This window comes from Marmota monax, unplaced genomic scaffold (assembly GCF_021218885.2).
Source record: "Marmota monax isolate L192 unplaced genomic scaffold, Marmota_monax_Labrador192_F-V1.1 WCK01_AAM20220418_F8-fsc00024, whole genome shotgun sequence".
Classification (NCBI taxonomy): domain Eukaryota; kingdom Metazoa; phylum Chordata; class Mammalia; order Rodentia; family Sciuridae; genus Marmota; species Marmota monax.
The window spans coordinates 9,120,713-9,139,642 of NW_026695224.1; the positions used below are offsets into that span (position 1 = coordinate 9,120,713).

General features: G+C 39.0%; 2 protein-coding genes across 3 annotated transcripts in view; both read left to right on the forward strand.

Moving 5' to 3' along the window:
- The window catches only part of Lpcat2 (lysophosphatidylcholine acyltransferase 2), a 60,707-nt gene that overhangs the window by 26,734 nt on the left and 15,043 nt on the right, over positions 1-18,930 (forward strand). For both annotated transcript variants that reach the window (XM_046434918.2, XM_046434919.2), the window contains exons 9-11: positions 312-394; positions 2,792-2,917; positions 4,581-4,734. In XM_046434918.2, the coding sequence (XP_046290874.1) occupies positions 312-394; positions 2,792-2,917; positions 4,581-4,734 (363 nt within the window). The remainder of the gene's footprint in view (positions 1-311; positions 395-2,791; positions 2,918-4,580; positions 4,735-18,930) is intronic.
- Positions 4,742-18,372, forward strand: Capns2 (calpain small subunit 2). The gene has a single exon (XM_058575821.1). The coding sequence runs from the start codon at positions 17,210-17,212 to the stop codon at positions 17,954-17,956; it is 747 nt and encodes a 248-aa protein (XP_058431804.1). The 5' UTR covers positions 4,742-17,209; the 3' UTR covers positions 17,957-18,372.

Here is an 18,930-nt window from a genome sequence, read left to right on the forward strand (position 1 = left end):
CCTTATACAGAACTTTCTCTTTTTTTCACACCATGGCCCTGCCATTTGTTTGTGGCCATGGCTATATTACTTAACCCCTTCAAGTCCCATTATTCATCATCAAATGAAAATGGTATGGCTGGCCCCAGGGAATTGGTGAGAGAGCTAATCATATAAAGCCCCTAATGTAAAGTACCCAGCACATAGTAGGTGCTTAATGGATGGCAGCTGTTACTGGTTGACTTACTCATCGATGTTGATAAATTAATTTACTTATCATTTGAATGTCTTAGGCCTAAGGATTTTTATGGAAAGTTGTATTTGTCTTTCAGTTTATGCCTGTTCAAGTACCAAGTGATGCAGAAAAAAACGATCCTGTCCTTTTTGCCAATAGAGTCCGCAATTTAATGGCAGAGTAAGTTACTGTATAAGATTTCAAACAGTAAATAATTTGAAAATCATTGGCAAATGTCATTTAACATAGCTTTCAAATTCCTCCCCCAGCCCCACTGAGGGCCGCAGTCTCCAACTTACTTTGGTACATAAGCAAAATAACGTGCCCAGGGATGTGTATATTTTCCCCAGCTTCAGCCTCAAACTAATGGAAGTGAGTCTTTACCTGAAAGACCAGGATAGCACAGCCAGAGGAGACCAATCGGCACTGTCCACAGGTGGATTCTCCCCAGCTGGCCCTGTCATTGCAGGCAGCTCCTGCTGAGCATCCCACCCCTCCCCTCAGCTCCCCTGCAGCTGCCCATGCCTGAGGGTTTCAGAATCATCAGGGCTGTGAGCACCACGAAGGGGAAGTTTGCAAAGGTTTGAAAAGATGCACAGAAAAGGAAAAAGGTTACTCTTGTGAAGGAATGGCTATAAATTTAGGATTTAGAAACTGCAAAGCATAGGCATATATTTTCCTGCACTTAAGAGTGTTTTAGCTGGCTGGTATTCTAATTAGATAAATCACCCCGTCTTGTAATGAAAGCATGCGTTTTGCTACACCATCCAGGCAGCCTTGGCCCTCCAGATGTGCACCCCCACCCAGGCACCACCTCCCTCAGTCACTAGTAGGAGGTTTGGAGCTAACAGACCTGCAGTATTTTTTTCTCTTTAGTAAGAATTCAACAGGAACTCTGAATATAGCTGAAATTGGCCTTATAGCCTGATTATTCTGATTGAGATATATATATTATATATTTTATCTAATATTTTATTTATATTTATATTTTATCTAATTTCTAAACCAGCTACGAAATTTGCTTTTCTGTATTTTGTTTTCATATCAGTTTCTGTCCAAAAGTTACAAAACAAGTACAGAGAACTTAGATAATTTATACCAGATATTTTGGCTTCCCCAAAATGTGCCCCAAAGTAGAGAGGGGATTTGTTTACGCAGCTTTTTCTTAATTTGTGAGGAGGCAGGGTATAATGGCCTTATTTAAAGAGTAAGAAAAACCTCGATCGGCTGCACAAAGTCCTCCCCAAAGTTCCTTCCCCTTGTGGGAAGTGCCCGTCTCCTGGCTTTGTTTGCTGTGAGACTGGGCAGGAAAGGAGGAGACAAGAGCATCTGGAAGTGGAAAGGAGCAAAGCAGGTGAGGTGGGGGGGGGGGGGCTGCAGTGGTGGTGGCAGACTGTCACCAAGCAGTGTGCTGGAACCTTCACTTGCCTGGCGTCACCTCTCAGCCACCCGTGAGGGAGAGAGGACGTGAACTCTGGGAACAGTCACCCCAAATCATAGGTAGTGCCTGGGCTGGAACTCACATCCACATACCTGTTCCCCAAACCCCACCTTTTCTTTATTATGCTGTACTGTTTATTATTATAATTCCTGAAATATTTAACATTTTAATTTTCCCTTTTAAGTATTCTTACACCAAAATATGTGTTAATCAAAAACAGCCCAGAAAAACTATGTATAGAGAAAAACTGCTTTATTCTAATTGCACTCATTCAATCAGTCAGTCTTCCTAGCAGTGATTCAACAAAGTCAAGTAAAATTGAAGACATAATCCTATGATTTTCATTAAATATTTGCAGATAAAATTTTAGTGAAGAAGAAGCTTCAGGAAATGATTACCATGTGTGGACAGCCTTTCTTCTTGTACTCGGTGTGCTTTGCAGTTCTCACTAATACGCATCTTTTCTGATCCACCTCACTGCCGTCAGCCTCAGTCTCATTGAGCAGCGGTGAGGTAGAGAGGAGTTCTGGTTTCCTTTGAGGAAAGGGAGGACGTCTGCAAGAAATACCAGCTTAGTATCAATTTGCTTCAGTAATTTAGAAGATTGCTTTCAGGAAGTAGGTGACCTCTAGTTATGAAGGATGAAGAAGCACAGATGCTAAGGGTTTAGATGGACGGTCCATGTCCAGTGCACACAGATGCCGTTATCTGTTCCAGCAGTGTCTCTACTAGCATTCTTATTTTGTCCTTAAACCTGGACAGTAATTGTTCCTATGTGCAGCCAAGAAAAATGAAGCTTGGGTTAATTGTCAGAAAGTTCACAGTTAGTAAAGGATTCCCGAAAAACTTGGACGTAAGTCTTCTGATTGCTTTCTGTGAAACTCAAGTCAACAAAACAGAAATTATCAGCTATATGGACAGAAGCATGCAGACCTAACATTTTAGGGGCCCCAGTTAAGTCTTTGAAGAAGTAGAAAAATATGTCTCTTTGGCAAAGAAAGCCACAGCTACTGGCCTAAAAAGTAGTAAATACTTTTCCTTTTGCTATTATTTGTTGAACAGTTCAGAGCTGATGAAAAATCATTCCTATTTAAAAAAAAAAAATTGAATTTCAGTTTTATTCTTGATGCTTCTAGAGCTCTGGGGATACCCGTGACAGATCATACCTATGAAGACTGCAGATTGATGATTTCGGCAGGACAGCTAACATTGCCCATGGAAGCCGGGTTGGTGGAATTTACTAAAATTAGCCAGAAATTAAAGTAAGTACATTTTAAAATTATTGTACTTTCATAAAGGTGTCCAAAAGGAATTTGAAATCCTGTGTGCTTATTTTCTTTTCCTTTATTGATGCTCAGTTCTAGGACCAGATGTTTGTCAGGAAAGCCAGGGTCGTAAATTTACCGACTATTTTGTTCATCTGGTTTTGTTTTTTCAAGAATAGTTAGCTTCACCTGTAATCCCAGCTACTTGGGATGCAAAGGCAGGAAGATCATAAGTTTGAGACCAGCCTTGCCAATGTAAGTGAGACCCTGCCTCAAAATAATATTTAAAAAGGACTGGGAGTGCAGCTCAGTGGTGGAGGGTTGGCCTAGCGTATATGAAGCCCTGGATCCAAATGCAAAAAAAAAAAAAAAAACCTTCTGGAGATCTGTTCACCAGTCCCGGGAAGAAACCAAAAGATAGTAAGCATGAATCCAGACAAATTGCCTCTCTACTCAAATAGCTCAGAACAGTTGCTCAGTCTTGCCCTCTGCTTACAGGGAGGACAGCATCATTAGGTGGTACTGGCATATGGTAGTACTTCCCATGGGGAACATAAATTGACCTGTGTAATGGATATTCTGACCATCATTGAACATTCAGTACTTGCCTAGGTCAACTTTTTTCTTCTCTTCTGGGTCTTTGTTATTATTACTTTTTTAAAAGCCACCTTTAAAAAATTTGTATTTTTGTGATCTAATTTAAACCATTTAGAACCTTCCCTTGGAGCTATCTGGTATGAAAGGTGTAACCCTCAAACCCTCTCATGTTCAATTCATCCTGTTCTCAACCCTGTTAGGAATTTGTACAACTTTGATTTAATAGACCTTGGCATCCTCCCTAGGAAGGAGCTGCAGAACTTGTTACTATATCAAAGCTCAATATTAAAATAAAACATTTAAACAAGTGATATGGAAAATGTATATAGATATAGAAAAATACCTTCTAGATAACAAAATGTTTTGTTATTATGTTCACAATGTTCCCTCGATTTGATAAATGTAGCCAGTCACTGAAATTGGATTTGTAAATATGCATTAGGCTACTTGTTTAGTTCTACAAGGCAAAGGCAGGATGTGAGGTAAGCTTCTGTATATTTTCCAGTATTTTTATCACCCTGAGAATTTCTCACGTTTGAGGAAGTTCTAGTCTACCAAATCTCCTTCTCACAACATTTTCTGAAATACAATTTCATTATCATCCTGGAATTTCCTTGAAACAAGAATTATAACCTTTTGTAAAAACTCAGTAAATACTATTGATGTGCTAATAATGTTGAGGTTAAAATTTGCTTTTTGATTTTCTTCTCATAAGTCATTTATTATTCCACCCCATTGTTTGTCTTATTTACTTTTTCCTCTGTCAGATATTTAGTGTATTTTGAGTTATACAGATATGCTTTTAAAAACTAAATGCTTGCCTAATGTACAACATGTATTTGTATTTTTTAATTTTTCTTAATCTCCAACACACTGTTTTATTTCTTTTCAACACATGCTTTTAAATACCCATTTGATTCTCCCATTTGATTTCCTTTAAAAAAATGTATCAGATTCATATTTAATACATAAAATATTTTTCCCTCAGTCAAATGACTAGAACTGCCTATAAAATGTCCATGTCAACTGAAAAGAACTAGTAACATTTATATTTTTTGTTTAGATTGGATTGGGATGGCATCCGTAAGCATTTGGATGAATATGCGTCTATTGCACGTTCCTCAAAAGGTGGAAGAATTGGAATTGAAGAATTTGCTGAGTATTTAAAATTACCTGTTTCCGATGTCTTGAAACAACTTTTTGCTCTCTTTGACAGGGTATGTTAAAATTCAATCTTATTTTATTCTACCAGTTTTTACAGAGCATGAGGAATATGGCGGGTATTCAGAGTACTTTAGACCAGTGTTAGAAGAATCAAAGCTGAACACCAGCCGTGGTGGCATGTGCCTGTAATCCCAGCAGCTCTGGAGCCTGAGGCAGGAGGAAGGAGAGTTCAAAGCCAGCCTCAGCAAAAGCAAGGCATTAAGCAACTCAAGTGAGACCCTGTCTCTAAATACAATACAAAATAGGGCTGGGGATGTGGCTCAGTGGTTGTGCCCCTGAGTTCAATCCCCAATACCAAAAAAGAAAAAAAAAAAAAAGAATCAAGGCTGAGCTTGTGGTTTAATTACGTGATTTAATTTTTCCTAGCAACAATAATAATAATAATGTATGTGTGCAACATTTATGATATTGTCTATTTATTTTAAATACCAGGTGATAAATAAATATTGTGACCATATAGCCACATTTGTAATATGGAAATGGAAAAGTTTATATAATTGTCAAGAATTTTAAAGTTTATATCTAAATTTACATATCAATCTCATGTGATAATGTTCTGTCCTGAGAGTTTCTGGATTTATCCAAAAGTATGTGAAGATCAAATAGATTTTATTTTTGGAAGATGCTTTGTAACAAAGGTTTCAATTTTGTCACAAAGGTTTCAGTTAAACTCTTGGCTGCTTGTTAATTTTAAGTACATGTAATTAGTACATGCAATTGAATTGTCAAAAAATTTCCTAGAAAATATATCAAGATTTTAAACTCTCTGCTTTTTAATTGTTTTCTAGCATATAAAATCAGTAGTAAAATGCACTCTTTGGGTTATAATTCTCTGAGTTCTAACAAATGCATAGAGGCAGGTAACTACCATTGTGTTTAAAATACATAACAGTTATACCCCGCCCCCCCAAAAAAAATAATAATCCCATTGTAGTTATCTACTCATTTGTAGACAAGCTTTGGCCCTACCTGTAATGCTTGGCGATCACTAATTAGCTCTCGTCCCTGTAGTTTTACATTTTCCAGATGCCCTATAAATGGAATCATACACTATTATGGTTTTTGAGTCTGTCTCCTTTCACTTAGCATAATGCATTTAAGATTTAGCCAGAGTGTTGTATGTTTCAATAGTTTCTCCCCTTTTATTACTGAGTAATATTCCATTGTATGGATGTACCATAGTTTATCTGTTCCTCTGTTGCAGAACATTTGCTTTGTGTCTAGTCATGGATAATGATGAATACAGATATAATCTAAATGTTCGTGTATAGGTTTTTATATAAATGTTGATTTTAATTTAATTTCATTTGGGTGAATATCTAGGAGTATGAGCTCTTTATTTTTCCTTCTCAGTATATGACTGTTTTGCAATTGTTCCTAAGGGACATTTGTGTTGTAGGTAGAATTCCAACTTGACTGTTCTTCTAACAATTTAAAGTCATCCTCCTGTCTTTGATCTCCATGGTTTCACATCCTTACTGATTATTCTCCAAGTTTTTGAATTTCCTCACCAGTCCTGCTGCTGGGGTGGTTTGGGCAGAGGTAGTTACTTTTTGTACTTGTGTTCAGTGATTCTCGTTGTAATTGGGAGAGAGAGGCTAAACTGGGTTTATTCCATTTTGGCTGGTACTGGAAGTCCTGGTATTAACTACCAGAAAAAGGTACTTTGCAAAGAAATTATAACTTGATAACAGATAGGACAGGGTATTTTTGTTTCTTTGACTTTTTGGTTTTTTTCTTCTTTCCTAGAGTACACCAGTGTGCCTAATGACTTATTCTGTGATCACACAGATGAATGATTCTTTACTGTGGTACTCTTCAGCAACCTCCTTCTATATGTAGGACCTGGGCCTCATTCATTGCTTGCTCACAGCATACAAATAATTTGTTCTCCCTCATGAAATGACCATGTTTCAATGCTACAGTGTGACTATAAAGTGTAATGAAGATTTAGGGGAAAGGAGAAGGATGTCATTGGATTTAACTTTGTAAACTGGGAAATTAGAGATACCTTTTTCCTTGTATATTAATTGTCTTTTTACAAGATTTATGTGGCAGCTACCATGATGGCTGTAGACACTATGCAATTTGAAATGGCATTTCTCTGTATGAATTTGGTGTCAGGAAGGAATATGGCAGGGACATACAAACAAGGACTGGATGGGGGGAAATGAGAGGGACCGAAACAGGGACAGAGGAGGAGTTTATAGCACATCTTAGACATTGTGCTCACTGGGATTTAAAATAAACATTAAACACAGTATCTGTAGAGGTTGCCCTGTCCTCGAGGTGTCAAACTGTCATAGTTTGCAGTCACAGAATTGTTAGGACACTAGTTCTGACTTCTGATGATGAGTGATAACCCACCAACAGCCCACTGTTTCTATGGCACTGTTAATTTTAGGAAGATCTGGGAGTGGGGACGGGGCACAAAGCGAGCATTAAAACATTGGCTCACTTTGAACTGGAGCAGTCAGCTGACCCAGGCGCTTGGAGACCCTTGAGCAGTGTAGCCCACTGGTCAGTCGTGCTTCTCCGTGGCTGCTTCCATAGGCTCTGATACCATTTATAACTGAGTTTTCTTCACTTCTTTAAATGATGTGATATAGCCCCAGAGATGAACCTTAAGCTGGTCTAGAAATGCTTTTCTTGTGGCTCTTCAACCTACTGGAAGATCAGGGAGAATAATGACTCAGGCTCTTGTTTCTCCCTCCCGCTCCCCCTGTTTAGCACACCTGCATGTCTGTGCCTGTGAGGTTCTCTCTGTTTTGAGAAGCTGAGCTATGCAATGTTGCCATGCCTTGGGCACATATCTGCTTCCAAGCCGGTCTCCTTTGTTCAGTCTGTTAAAGGGACCTCGCTGAGGAACATTCGATGGGAAGAGCAAGGAGGCTCGGGCGCTCCGCAGTGGTTTCTGTAGGAGTAGCCTATCTGGCTGCATTCAGTGCTTACCAGGGCTGGGGTTGGGGAGAGACAGGGCTGAGTTCCTGTCGCTCTCCAGCAGCTGTAACTTCTTGCAGTGCCAAACTCCCAAAGCCCCTCCCTCACCCCCTTCCCATTTTATCGCCTTCCTCTCCACTCCCCCACCCCTTTATTTTCCTTTCTCAGTCTTTTCCAAGTCTGTTACAGGTGTGGTTCAGATTTGGGGGATGGAGAAGGGATCTGGTTCTCTCTCCATCATTCCTTCATTCTTTTCAGTGTGTTCTTGGCTAGTCTACAAAAACTTCATAACAGTTTCTGCCTTAGTTTGTCCTTAAAAATACGTTATTAGATCCTTCTAGCATGTTCTTTAGAATCTCAAATATTTGGTGACAGACCGTTTGAAGGTCCAACAAAAATATGGCATTCATGATCCGAAGCAGAGCAGAGTTTGCTAGTTTGGAATAATTTCTTTAGAAAGATTCAATCTCTTTGGAAAACAAAACAAAACAAAAAACAAATCTTTTTATCTTTGGGTTCAAGTTAGCATCTTTATCTTCATGAATATGTATTGAATATGAATACTCCAGATCAGAGGCTAATTAGGGATTCGCCAGAGTTGAAGCCTGGAAAAGTGGTTTAAAATCACTACCTTCTCTCAGTGTCTTCATATTCCTAATTCAAATTAAGTACCACATATTTTGCTAGCACACTTGACGGGATTTAAAAGCATTTAATGAGATTAAGAAATAATACAGTCTAAATGAGAAGCAATTACAAAGCAGTCATTTTTACAGTTATAAAAGTGTCTGTGTCATTCATTTTGTTCTTAAACTGTGCAGTTGAGTAGACCCGTATGCTGCCCTCATAGCAGTATCTCGTGTACTATGAGATAGCCCTCAAATATTTCAGTAAGAACGTAATTGTTGTTGTGAGTTTGCCAACACACCATGCTGTCTTCTTGCTACTAGCATGCCTTCCACCCTCCATCTCAGGACGTGTCCAGCTTGATGTTCCACCTGACACCATGCCACAACAGCGTGCATGCTCCCTGCTCACAACCTATATTTCAAGCTATATTCCAGAGTCAGTTAAGTATTTTGGAAGCAAAATATTTTTGACTCTGCAGGCCATAAGGTCTCTGTTGTAAATATTCATCTCTGCCACTGAGGTATGAAGGCAGCCATAAACAGTGCGCAGACAAATGGGCATAACTGCACCCCAATAAAACTTTATCTCCAAAAATGGCACCAGTCTGGATCTAGCCAACAGCTGTAATTTGCTGATCCTGGTGTATCACCTAAGCCGATGCAAACAAAGCATGCTGGCAGGTTTAAGGAATGGATTGAAGGATGCCTGTCTGTTCTTACAGTGACCACTGTTAACCTGTGGGATCTTCACATTGGATTGAAAGCAGATCACTGGGAATCTTAATCTGGACTAATCTGTGTTCCTCTTGTTAATATCCTCCCACAACTCTAACTAGTAGTATATCCTTCATCTTCACACATGAGAGGAAAAGAAGGAGGAAGATGGATTTTCAGTTCCTCAGCTGTAGTCTGAGTCTACCTTGTTTTTCCAGTCCTCTTAGGACATAATAGAACGTTGCCTAGTAAAATTTAGACGGTTATTATTGCCATTCTATAAAAACAGTTGGACTAGTGCCATGAGGTTTCTTGTTTCTGCTAGCTAGTACTCGCTCGCTGCTTCTGGCATTGCAATGTGCTTTGCTTAAATATTAGACAGGAAAAGTTTGTGTCTACTTTAGCACTTTGGCAACCCAGGCTTTGGGGCTATTGTAAACTTCTGTAAATCTTTTGTTACTGTTTCATTATGTGGAATGAATGTTTCTTTATCCCAAGTTCTTCCTGCCTGTCCTGTTCTTGGTTTCAGTTCAAGTGTCAGTCTGGAGTGCCAGTAATAACAGGCGTCCCCTCTGCCCCTTCCTGTTCGGGAGGGGGGGTGTTGTCTCCTACAGGTTTTTTTCTCATGCTGAAAGTTGGGGCAGGATACCTAGGTGGCTTTAGTGATTGAAAATAAACTGTAAAATTTCTATCATTTAAATTTGCAGTTCAGATTTGATAAGTAATACAGTATTAAATAGTTCACATGAGAACGCATCTTGATTCCAATCTCAGTTTGCCGGGACTTGCAATGTGAAACCCACTCTAATTCATATTATATAATTTTTTAGTAAAGGCTATGATTTTCTGGGTGGAACAGATGAACTTTTCTATTCAGTCATCCTGAAAGCCAAGTCATTCTATATATCTGAGCCCTTTCCTCTTCAGTTCTCAGGTTGACTTGACTCCCATCAGCCCATCACTCTATTTTCTCTGTCTGAGGGCTGTTGTACTAGAAATATCTGTTTAGACCTGAGAATCATGTACTTTACTTTTGTCTTTTCAATGCCTGTATAGCAGGGAGATGAACAGAGGAAGTGAAGGAGTCTGCATAAAACTCAATCTTGACTTTTGAACTAAAGCAGATGATCAGTGATTGGCCTCCTTCAAGACCTTAAGGAAGTAGAGAACAGAGCTCTGTAAAGAATGGATTGCATCAGATCCATCTAATTTCCTCTGATGACAAAGTGACAGTCCAAAATGATAAGGGAAAAATAGATATTATCTATATGGATTCTAGAAAGGCTTTTGATTTCATCCAATGTGACATTCTTATCAACAAATTAGGAGAGTCTGGTCTTGATCACATTGCAGTGAGGTGAAATTCCCACTTGATCGAGAGGTTTGATCCAAACTCAGAGTCGTAGGTCCTTATGTTAGTCTAAACCAGGTTCTTTTCTCCCTTCTTGGAATTGTTTGAAGGAGCCACCTACTTGATGGGTTGAGATCAGGAATTCTTTGGAAACAGTCAGTGTGTCAAAGTGGGAATAAGGGTAAATACGCTTGTCTTCAAATTAATGGAACCAGACTCAAGATACAGAATGATTAAGTTGATATGTAGCATGGAAAGGCTCAGGGACCAAAAGGACCCTTAACTGAATGTAAGAGAAGGCCTCTGCTGTCGCTGGAAATCTAGACTCGTAGAACTGGAGAGCTAGAGGAGCCTTGGGAGCACATTGTTCATCCTCTTCATTTGCAGAAGGGTTGCTAGCCCAGGAAGGGGGGTGTATGCTGTTAGCATTGACTTAAAAACAAAACTTCCTCAAAGCATATTTTACATACCATAGAATTTCCTTACTTCAAGTATATATAATGCAATGATTTTTTTAAATTTTTTTTTAAAGAGAGAGAGAGAGAGAGAATTTTTTAATATTTATTTTTTAGTTTTTGGCAGACATAACATCTTTGTTTGTATGTGGTACTGAGGATCGAACCCGGGCTGCACGCATGCCAGGCAAGCGCGCTACCACTTGAGCCACATCTCCAGTCCAAATGCAATGATTTTTTAAAAAATGCATTTACCAGGTTGTGTAGCTATCACCAACGATCAGTGTTAGAACATTTTCATCAACTCAGTATGACTCCTTGTGGCATTAACTGTAAATTCCTGTCAACTACTTATCTCCCAGCCCTAGGCAACCATCAATCTACTTTTTATTAATTTCTATAATCTATGTTTCTATAATCTTGCCTTTCTTTTCTGGCTATTTCATGTAAATGAGATCTTACAATATATGGTGTCTTGTGTTTGGTTTTTTCCATCTATTTATTTATTTTTCTCTTTTATGGTACTGAGAATTGAACCAGGGCTTTGTACATGCTAGGTAAGCTCTACCACTGAGCTATAGCCCCTGCTTCTTTCACTTAGCATAATGTTTGAAGTTCATCTATGTAATATGTATCAAGAATTCATTCTCATTTATTGCTGAATAGTATCCCTTGATATGGATGTGTTCTGTTTTGTTTATCCATTCGCCAGTTGGTAGACACTCAGGTTGTCTCCACTTTGGGCTACTGTGAATAATGTCGTTGATAACATTCACGTCATTGTTTAAAGTTCAATAACTCTTCCTTCACAAATTTGCGTGAAATTCTCCATTAGGTGTGGCCTCTTCTTGTACCCTTTTTCTCCAAGGATGCTCTGTAGAGTTCCCTCCAAGATGGAACTCTGGTTGTTATTAATGTTCTAATAAATAGCCTTAGGGGATTAGATAGTCCAGAGAAGAAAAAGCTTGTTAATCTAATACCTGTCTTTTGTTCTCTGATGGCTTATGAGAAATTATTAACCAAATGTCCTCCTTCTTCACAGAAAATAAATAAGAGGGACTGAATTTAAATTGTAGCAAAAAAAAAAAAAAAACACTTCAGGTGGGCATAAGGAAGCACATTGTATGATAGTGGATGCTATCAAGTTAATTTGCAATATTACAAAACAAAGCCCATTCAGTTTCCTCTGAGAGAAGCTTCTGTGCATGCATTTAAATCCATCCAAGGCCAGATGGCCTCTGTGAATCCTAAAAGCCAGGCAGTCTTTTTGTGGTACTTTTCTTTGTGGTTAAGGAAGACATTTGTCTGTTGGTGTTCAGAGATCATTTCATTGTACCCATGAAAAATAAAACTAGTCATTGGACAGTTTTATTTAAACCACGGGCTATAACAGAAGGAGGCATGATATTCTCCCATGTCCTAAAGATAGCAATGTCCCCTATCTACTATTCTTTCCCAAATAATAGCAGGACTCATCATTACTCAGTTCTAGCACTTTATGGCTTAAAAATTAATTTACAATGCATTAGACGAATGATCTTGAAAATGTATACTTGCTTAACTTTTCTGTTTTCTTTTTTTCTCATCTGGAATACTTTTATGATTTTAAGAGGAATTTTATGAAACCTAGATACCAAAACATATTTTATACAAATGTAGGAGATTAGTATTAATAGTAGAAATGTGAACATGGTCATCAGCTTATAACTACAACTAGTCCCTGTGGATCTACGTGGTCCTTGAGCACAGCAATGCTGTTGTATTTGCATTTGTATCCTAAGCACTGGGTCTAAGCCCTGATATAATAAATCAGATTGAATTTTTTTTTATTTAAAAGTTTTTTTATTGGTGTATAGTACTTACAGAAAATGTTGGGGTTTCACTGTGGCATATTCATAGATATGTAAAAGTCTCATTTGAATTACTTTGAAGTAAGCAGGGGAGATGCTATTATCATCATTTTGCAGACTTGAAATTAAGACCCAAAGTGCTATAATAGTTTAGTCTGTAAGTCTGTGATTTCACGAATACAATTTTTGAATACTTGGAAGACTAGAACTCTGACTCTACCTAATATCAAAGGTAGGGTTTCTCAAAGTATGCATGGGATTTCCTGTTACAGTCTGACTTCTGACTTCTGAAGATGCTTATTAAAAATAGAAAATCAAATCTCACAAATGTAATGTTGAAGAAAGCATCCAAGTATGAAAGCAAGCCAAAAAATTAGAAATAGAAAAGGAAACTTAACTATCAATTTTTATAGAAATAAAAAGGATTATAAACAAGTGCTGTGAACAACTGTATGCTACCAAATTGGATAACTTAGATGAGACTGACAAATTCCTAGAAATACACAATCTAGTAAGGCCGAATCCTGAAGGAAAAAAAAAAAATCTGAAAAGACCTGTAAAACTAGAAAGGATACTGAATCAGTAGTCAAAAACTTCCCCCAAAAGAAAAGCTAGGGGCCAGATCCTTTCACGCATTCTGTGAGGCCAGCATCACCCTGATAACATAGTCTAGAAAGATACTACAAGAAAAGAAAACTATAGACCAGTGTTCCATATGACTATTGATATAAAAATCCTCAACAAAATACTGGCAGACAGAATCAGTAACCTATTAAAAGAATTGTACGCCATGATTAAGTAGGATTTACTCTTAGAATGCAAGAATGGTTCAGTATGTAAAGATCAACCCATGTAATACGTAACATTATGAGAAGGAAGTGGGGAAAATCACATTGTTACGTTATCTTCTCACTGATGCAGAAAACGCATTTGACAGAATCCCATACCTTTCAGTATAAAAACACTCAACACACTAGGAATAGAAAAAAAACGTTCCTCAACATAATAAATGCCATTTATGAAAAGCCCACAGACAATGTCAGACTCAGCGGAGAAAGATCAAAAGTATTTCCTCTGAGACAAGGAACAAGACTACTATATCCACTTTCTCCTTTTCTATTTAACATAGTGTAGAAATCATAGCCAGCACAATTAGACAAGGAAAAGGAATAAAAGCCATGTGAATTAGAAAGGAGGAAGCAAAATTATCCATGTTCACAGGTGGCATGATTGTATTTGTAGAAGCCTTATAGATTCCACACAAAAGTTAGAGCTGAGAAATGAATTTAGCAAAGTTGCAGGATATAAAATCACTAAATAAAAGCAGTTGCATTTCTATACACTAACAATGAACAACATGAGAAGGAAATTAAGAAAACAATTTCATTATTGTAACATCAAAAAGAATAAAATATTTAGGAATAAACCTAAGAAGTTAAAAGACCTGTATACTGAAAGCTACAAAGCATTGCTAAAAGAAATTAAAGACAAATAAATAGGAAGACGTTTCATGTTCATGAATTAGAAGACTTAATATTTTAAGATGCCAGTATTACCCAAACAAAATTCCAGCAATGATTTTTTTTTTACAGAAATAGAAAAACCACAGTCCTGGTGTCTGAGTGATTCCCAGGGCCCAGCAAAGGGACCAATTTCCAGAGCCCTGAAGACCAGGGGTAACACACCAAAATAGGGACTCCTTTTCCACTCCACCTTCATTGGCCCAGCAGCTGCCAAGAACAAAGGCAGTATCTCCTGGTACCTGGAAAACAAATGCAGTATCACCTCACAGATGGATTGTTTCTCTGATGTTCCCATGAGTGTATTGGGGGAGAAGCTTCAAGGACAAGTGGAGGAGCAGCGCTGTCCTTCTGTGAGACTGGAGAGGTTCCACGGAAGAATCTGGACGTCATAAAGAAAACAGTGGTTCAGGCAGGAAACTGGAGAAACAGGAGAAGAAGCGCTTCAAGAAAAATAAATAGAAAAACCAATTATAAAATACGTATTACAGCTCAAGTTATCTAGAAATAACCAAAACAATCTTGAAAAGAAGAACAAGGTTGGAGGTCTCAGATTTCCTGGTATCAAAACTATATCACTACAAATCTATAGTAATCAAAATAGTCCAAGCATAAGGAGAGACACATAAACCAATAACATAGAATAGAGATCCCAGAAATAAACCCTTGTATATATGATAGAGTGATTTTCAACAAGGGTACAAAAACTGTTCAATGCGGAAAGGACAGTCTTCAACAAATGGAGCTTCAACAACTGTATCCATGTGCAAAATAATGAAGTTACGTTATACCACGTTATGGTTTAGATATGAGGCATCCCCAAAAAAACTCATGTGTGAGAAAATGCAAGAAAGTTTAGAGGTGAAATGATTGGGTTGTGAGAGCCTTAATCTGATCAGTATATTAATCCAATGATAGTAATTAGTGGTCAGTAATGCAGGCAGGTGGGGCGTGGTTGGAGAAGTCTATCACTGGGGAAGTGCCCTTAGGGCTTTATCTTGTCCCTGATGAGCAGAGCTCTCCCTCTGCTTCCTGGTTGCCATGTCTAGAATTGCTCTTCTCCTCCATGCCCTCTACCTGATGTTTTGCTTCACCTGGGACCCAGAGCAATGGAGTCAGCTATTTAAGGACTGAGACCTCAGAAACTGTGAGCCAAAGTCAACTTTTCCTCCTCTACATTGTTTTTGTGAGGTCTTTTGGTCACAGCAGCAACAACAACAACAAAAACCAAACTGACTAAAACACACTGTTAAACAGATTAACCCAAAATAAATCAAAAGAACTGACACCATAAATCTCTTAGATGAAAACAGATGGTAAAAGTTTCATGACCCTGGATTTCTCAATGATTTTTGGATATATTACCAACAACAGCACAGACAACAAAAGGCCACATCAAAATTTAAAACTTTTATGCATCTAAGAACAACAGAGCAGAAAGGTAACCCACAGAATGGGAGAAAATATTTATAAATCATATATTTGATCAGAAATCAGTACCCACAATATTAAAGAATTTTTACAATTCAACAATAATAATAATTTAAAGAAAAAATTTAAAAATGTTCGAAGGATTTGAATAGACATTTCTCCAAAGAAGATTAAACGAATGTCCAGTAAGCAGGAGAAAAGATGTTCAACATCAAGCTTCTGGGGGGAGATAGAATGTTGCAGCCAATGTGGGAAGTAGTATGGGAGTTCCCCAGAATGATAAAAATAGAATTATCATATCCTCTAGCAACTCCACTTTTAGGCACATACCCAAAAGAATTGACATTGGGTACTTAAACAGGTGTTTGTACACCCATGTTCTTAGTTGCATTCTTCACCATAGCCAAAAGAGGGAAGCAGCCCATGTGTCCACCAGCGGATGAATGGAAAGACAGAGCTTGGCATGTTTACACAATGGGATATCATTCATCCCCAGGAAGGAATGACATCCTGAGACATACTACAACATGGGTGAACATCAGAGACATTAAGTGGAGTAAACCTGTCACAAAGAGGACACAAATGCTACATACTTCCACTTTTATAAGCCATACAGAGTAGTCAAATTCATAGAGACAGGAGGTAGAATTAGGATGAGAGGAGGAGTGAATTGAAGATGAAAAGTATATACTATATTATTTCATTAAGATGCAAAAATTAATTTATGGTGCTAGATGTCAGGATATCAGTTACCTTGGCAGAGGTGAATAAGAAGAAAGAAGTTTTGAAGAAAGAAGCTTTTTCTGGGGTGCTGGTGAGGTTCGTTTCTGGATCTGGGTGCTGGGACACAGATATGTACCATCAATGGAACTCTTTGAGCCGTACAGTTACAGTTTGTATGTTTTTCTGTATAAATGATATACTTTTTAAAAATCCCAAAATAATCATGGACCCCGCCCAAGCAGGGCTCCAGAATCAGAATGTCTGAGGGTGGGACCTGGGCACCTGGCATTTTAAAAACCCTCTTCCAGGTTTTTCTTAAGAACATTGGACTTTGAAAATCTCTGCTCTAGACAGGGTATTGGTAAGTATCTTTCCGATGCTCAATAATTCTTTGATGACACTCCCCTTATAACAAATATCCCTTAGAAAAAGAAATTGACGATTTCTTTGAATCATTTACCTTCTCCTCCTGGGAAAATGCATACCGCCTTTCAGGTGCTGAGAAAAAGAACTAAGAAAGCAATGGCAGGTAGAAATGTATAGTTTTACATTTTCTATGTAAAATATTCTCATGTGTGGCGATAGAATAATGTATCAATATTTATCTGGAAGAATCAAAAACAATTTTATTGAGGCCCTCTAAAAGTATGGCAGGTGCTAGGACCTGGAGGCATCAGGCAACTTCAGGTGGAGATGAGACTTCCCTTGGGGAGGCGTGGTGCTGTGGAGCAGGTCTGAAAAGCCAGTTCTCCCACACCTGAGCTACCTGCGCTCCACCCCCGCTCTCCCTATACAGTCTCCCAGGTATAGGAGATAAAAGCTGCTGAAATTTTTACACTTTTGCTTGTTGAAAGAATGTTTCTTGCAAAGGCCTTGTTGGAAGGGGCCGATCGAGGTCTTGGAGAAGCTCTTGGAGGTCTCATTGGAGGAGGTGTCCAGAGAAGAGGAGGAGGAGGAAGCATTGGCGGGATCATGGGGGGCATTGTGAACCTGATCAGCGAGGCTGCTGCCGCTCAGTATACCCCGGAGCCGCCGCCGCCCACCCAGCAGCACTTCACCACCGTGGAAGCCTCGGAGAGCGAGGAGGTGAGGCGTTTTCGGCACCAGTTTGCGCAGCTGGCTGGACCCGACATGGAGGTGGGTGCCACTGACCTGATGAACATTCTCAACAAAGTCCTTGCGAAGCACAAGTATCTGAAGACCGCCAGATTTAGCCTGGACACGTGCCGCAGCATCGTATCGGTCATGGACAGCGACACCACGGGGAAGCTGGGCTTCGAGGAGTTCAAGTATCTGTGGAACAACATCAAGAGGTGGCAGTGCGTCTACCTGCAGTACGTCAGGGACGGTTCCGGGTCTCTGGGGAGATCCCAGCTGCGGGAAGCTCTGCAGGCAGCAGGCTTCCAGCTGAACGAACAGCTTTACCAAATGATCGTCCGCCGGTACGTCGACGAGGACGGGGGCATGGACTTCAACGACTTCATCAGCTGCCTGGTCCGCCTGGACGCCATGTTCCGTGCCTTCAAGTCCCTGGACAGAGATGCAGATGGCCTGATTCAGGTGTCCATCCAAGAATGGCTGCAGCTGACCATGTATTCCTGAAGTGGGCAGAGAAGCCAGGAGGCTCCCTGAGGGACAGGACTGCTGAAGGTCCTGCCACTCTGTCCACGCTTGCTGTGACCCAGCCCAACAGCTGTCACTTCCGGACGAGCCCTCTTAGGAGCCCTGCACATTTCTGATAACGGGCTACCCTTAGCTCCTTAATTAAAATAGTTTTTTTTTTTTTTTAATGAAAACTGCTCAGTGGTTTGTATATCAGCCCGGGAGATAGCAGGTGTACGTAGATGTATGTATGTAGTGGGGAGGTAGTCGGCGGGGGAGTTCTAGTGGAATAGAATTTAAGGCGTGGTTGCTTATTGGGCTAATGAATTCCAACCATTTGGAACTTTGTCCTTGTTGTGACTGTTGTTAGTAATGAAATTCTTTTTAATCCTGAAATAAATTAACAGAGCACTCCAGAGGTATATTTTCTTTTAAAAATGGAAGGAGAGAAGTTTAAAATCTGTTTTTCTCATTCACATCTGGTCTTTTCATTATGTACAAAAATAAAAGGTACTTTCCAGGAACCCTATTTAATTGTATAGAAACAGGTTCAGAAATGTGAAATTAAGGGATTTTATGTAAAGGTAGATTTTTTTTTAAATGATGCTAAAATTCTAGAATTCTTTAGTTCTTTTTTCTAGTAAAAGAAACAGAAATTTAGGGTTATTTTAATATATTTGTGTTTTTTTTTTAAAGTCGTGGGCATTGAGGAATAAAAGGATATGCCCATAGTTCAAAAATGTCTTCAGTTGCCTTAATGAATCAAAATGATCACTCTTAAATGTACATCATGCAAAGTTAGGCGTGCCTGGTTGATCTTACACAGTGCTTGTCATGTCTTGCCTTACCTTAGAGCAAGGAAATTCTTTTGCTTATCTTAAAACTGTAGGCAGGGGGGAAAAAACTAACAAAGAAAACAAATAGTAATTAGCTAAATGGAATATGAAGCAATATAGAGAACAAATGTCGCTGTG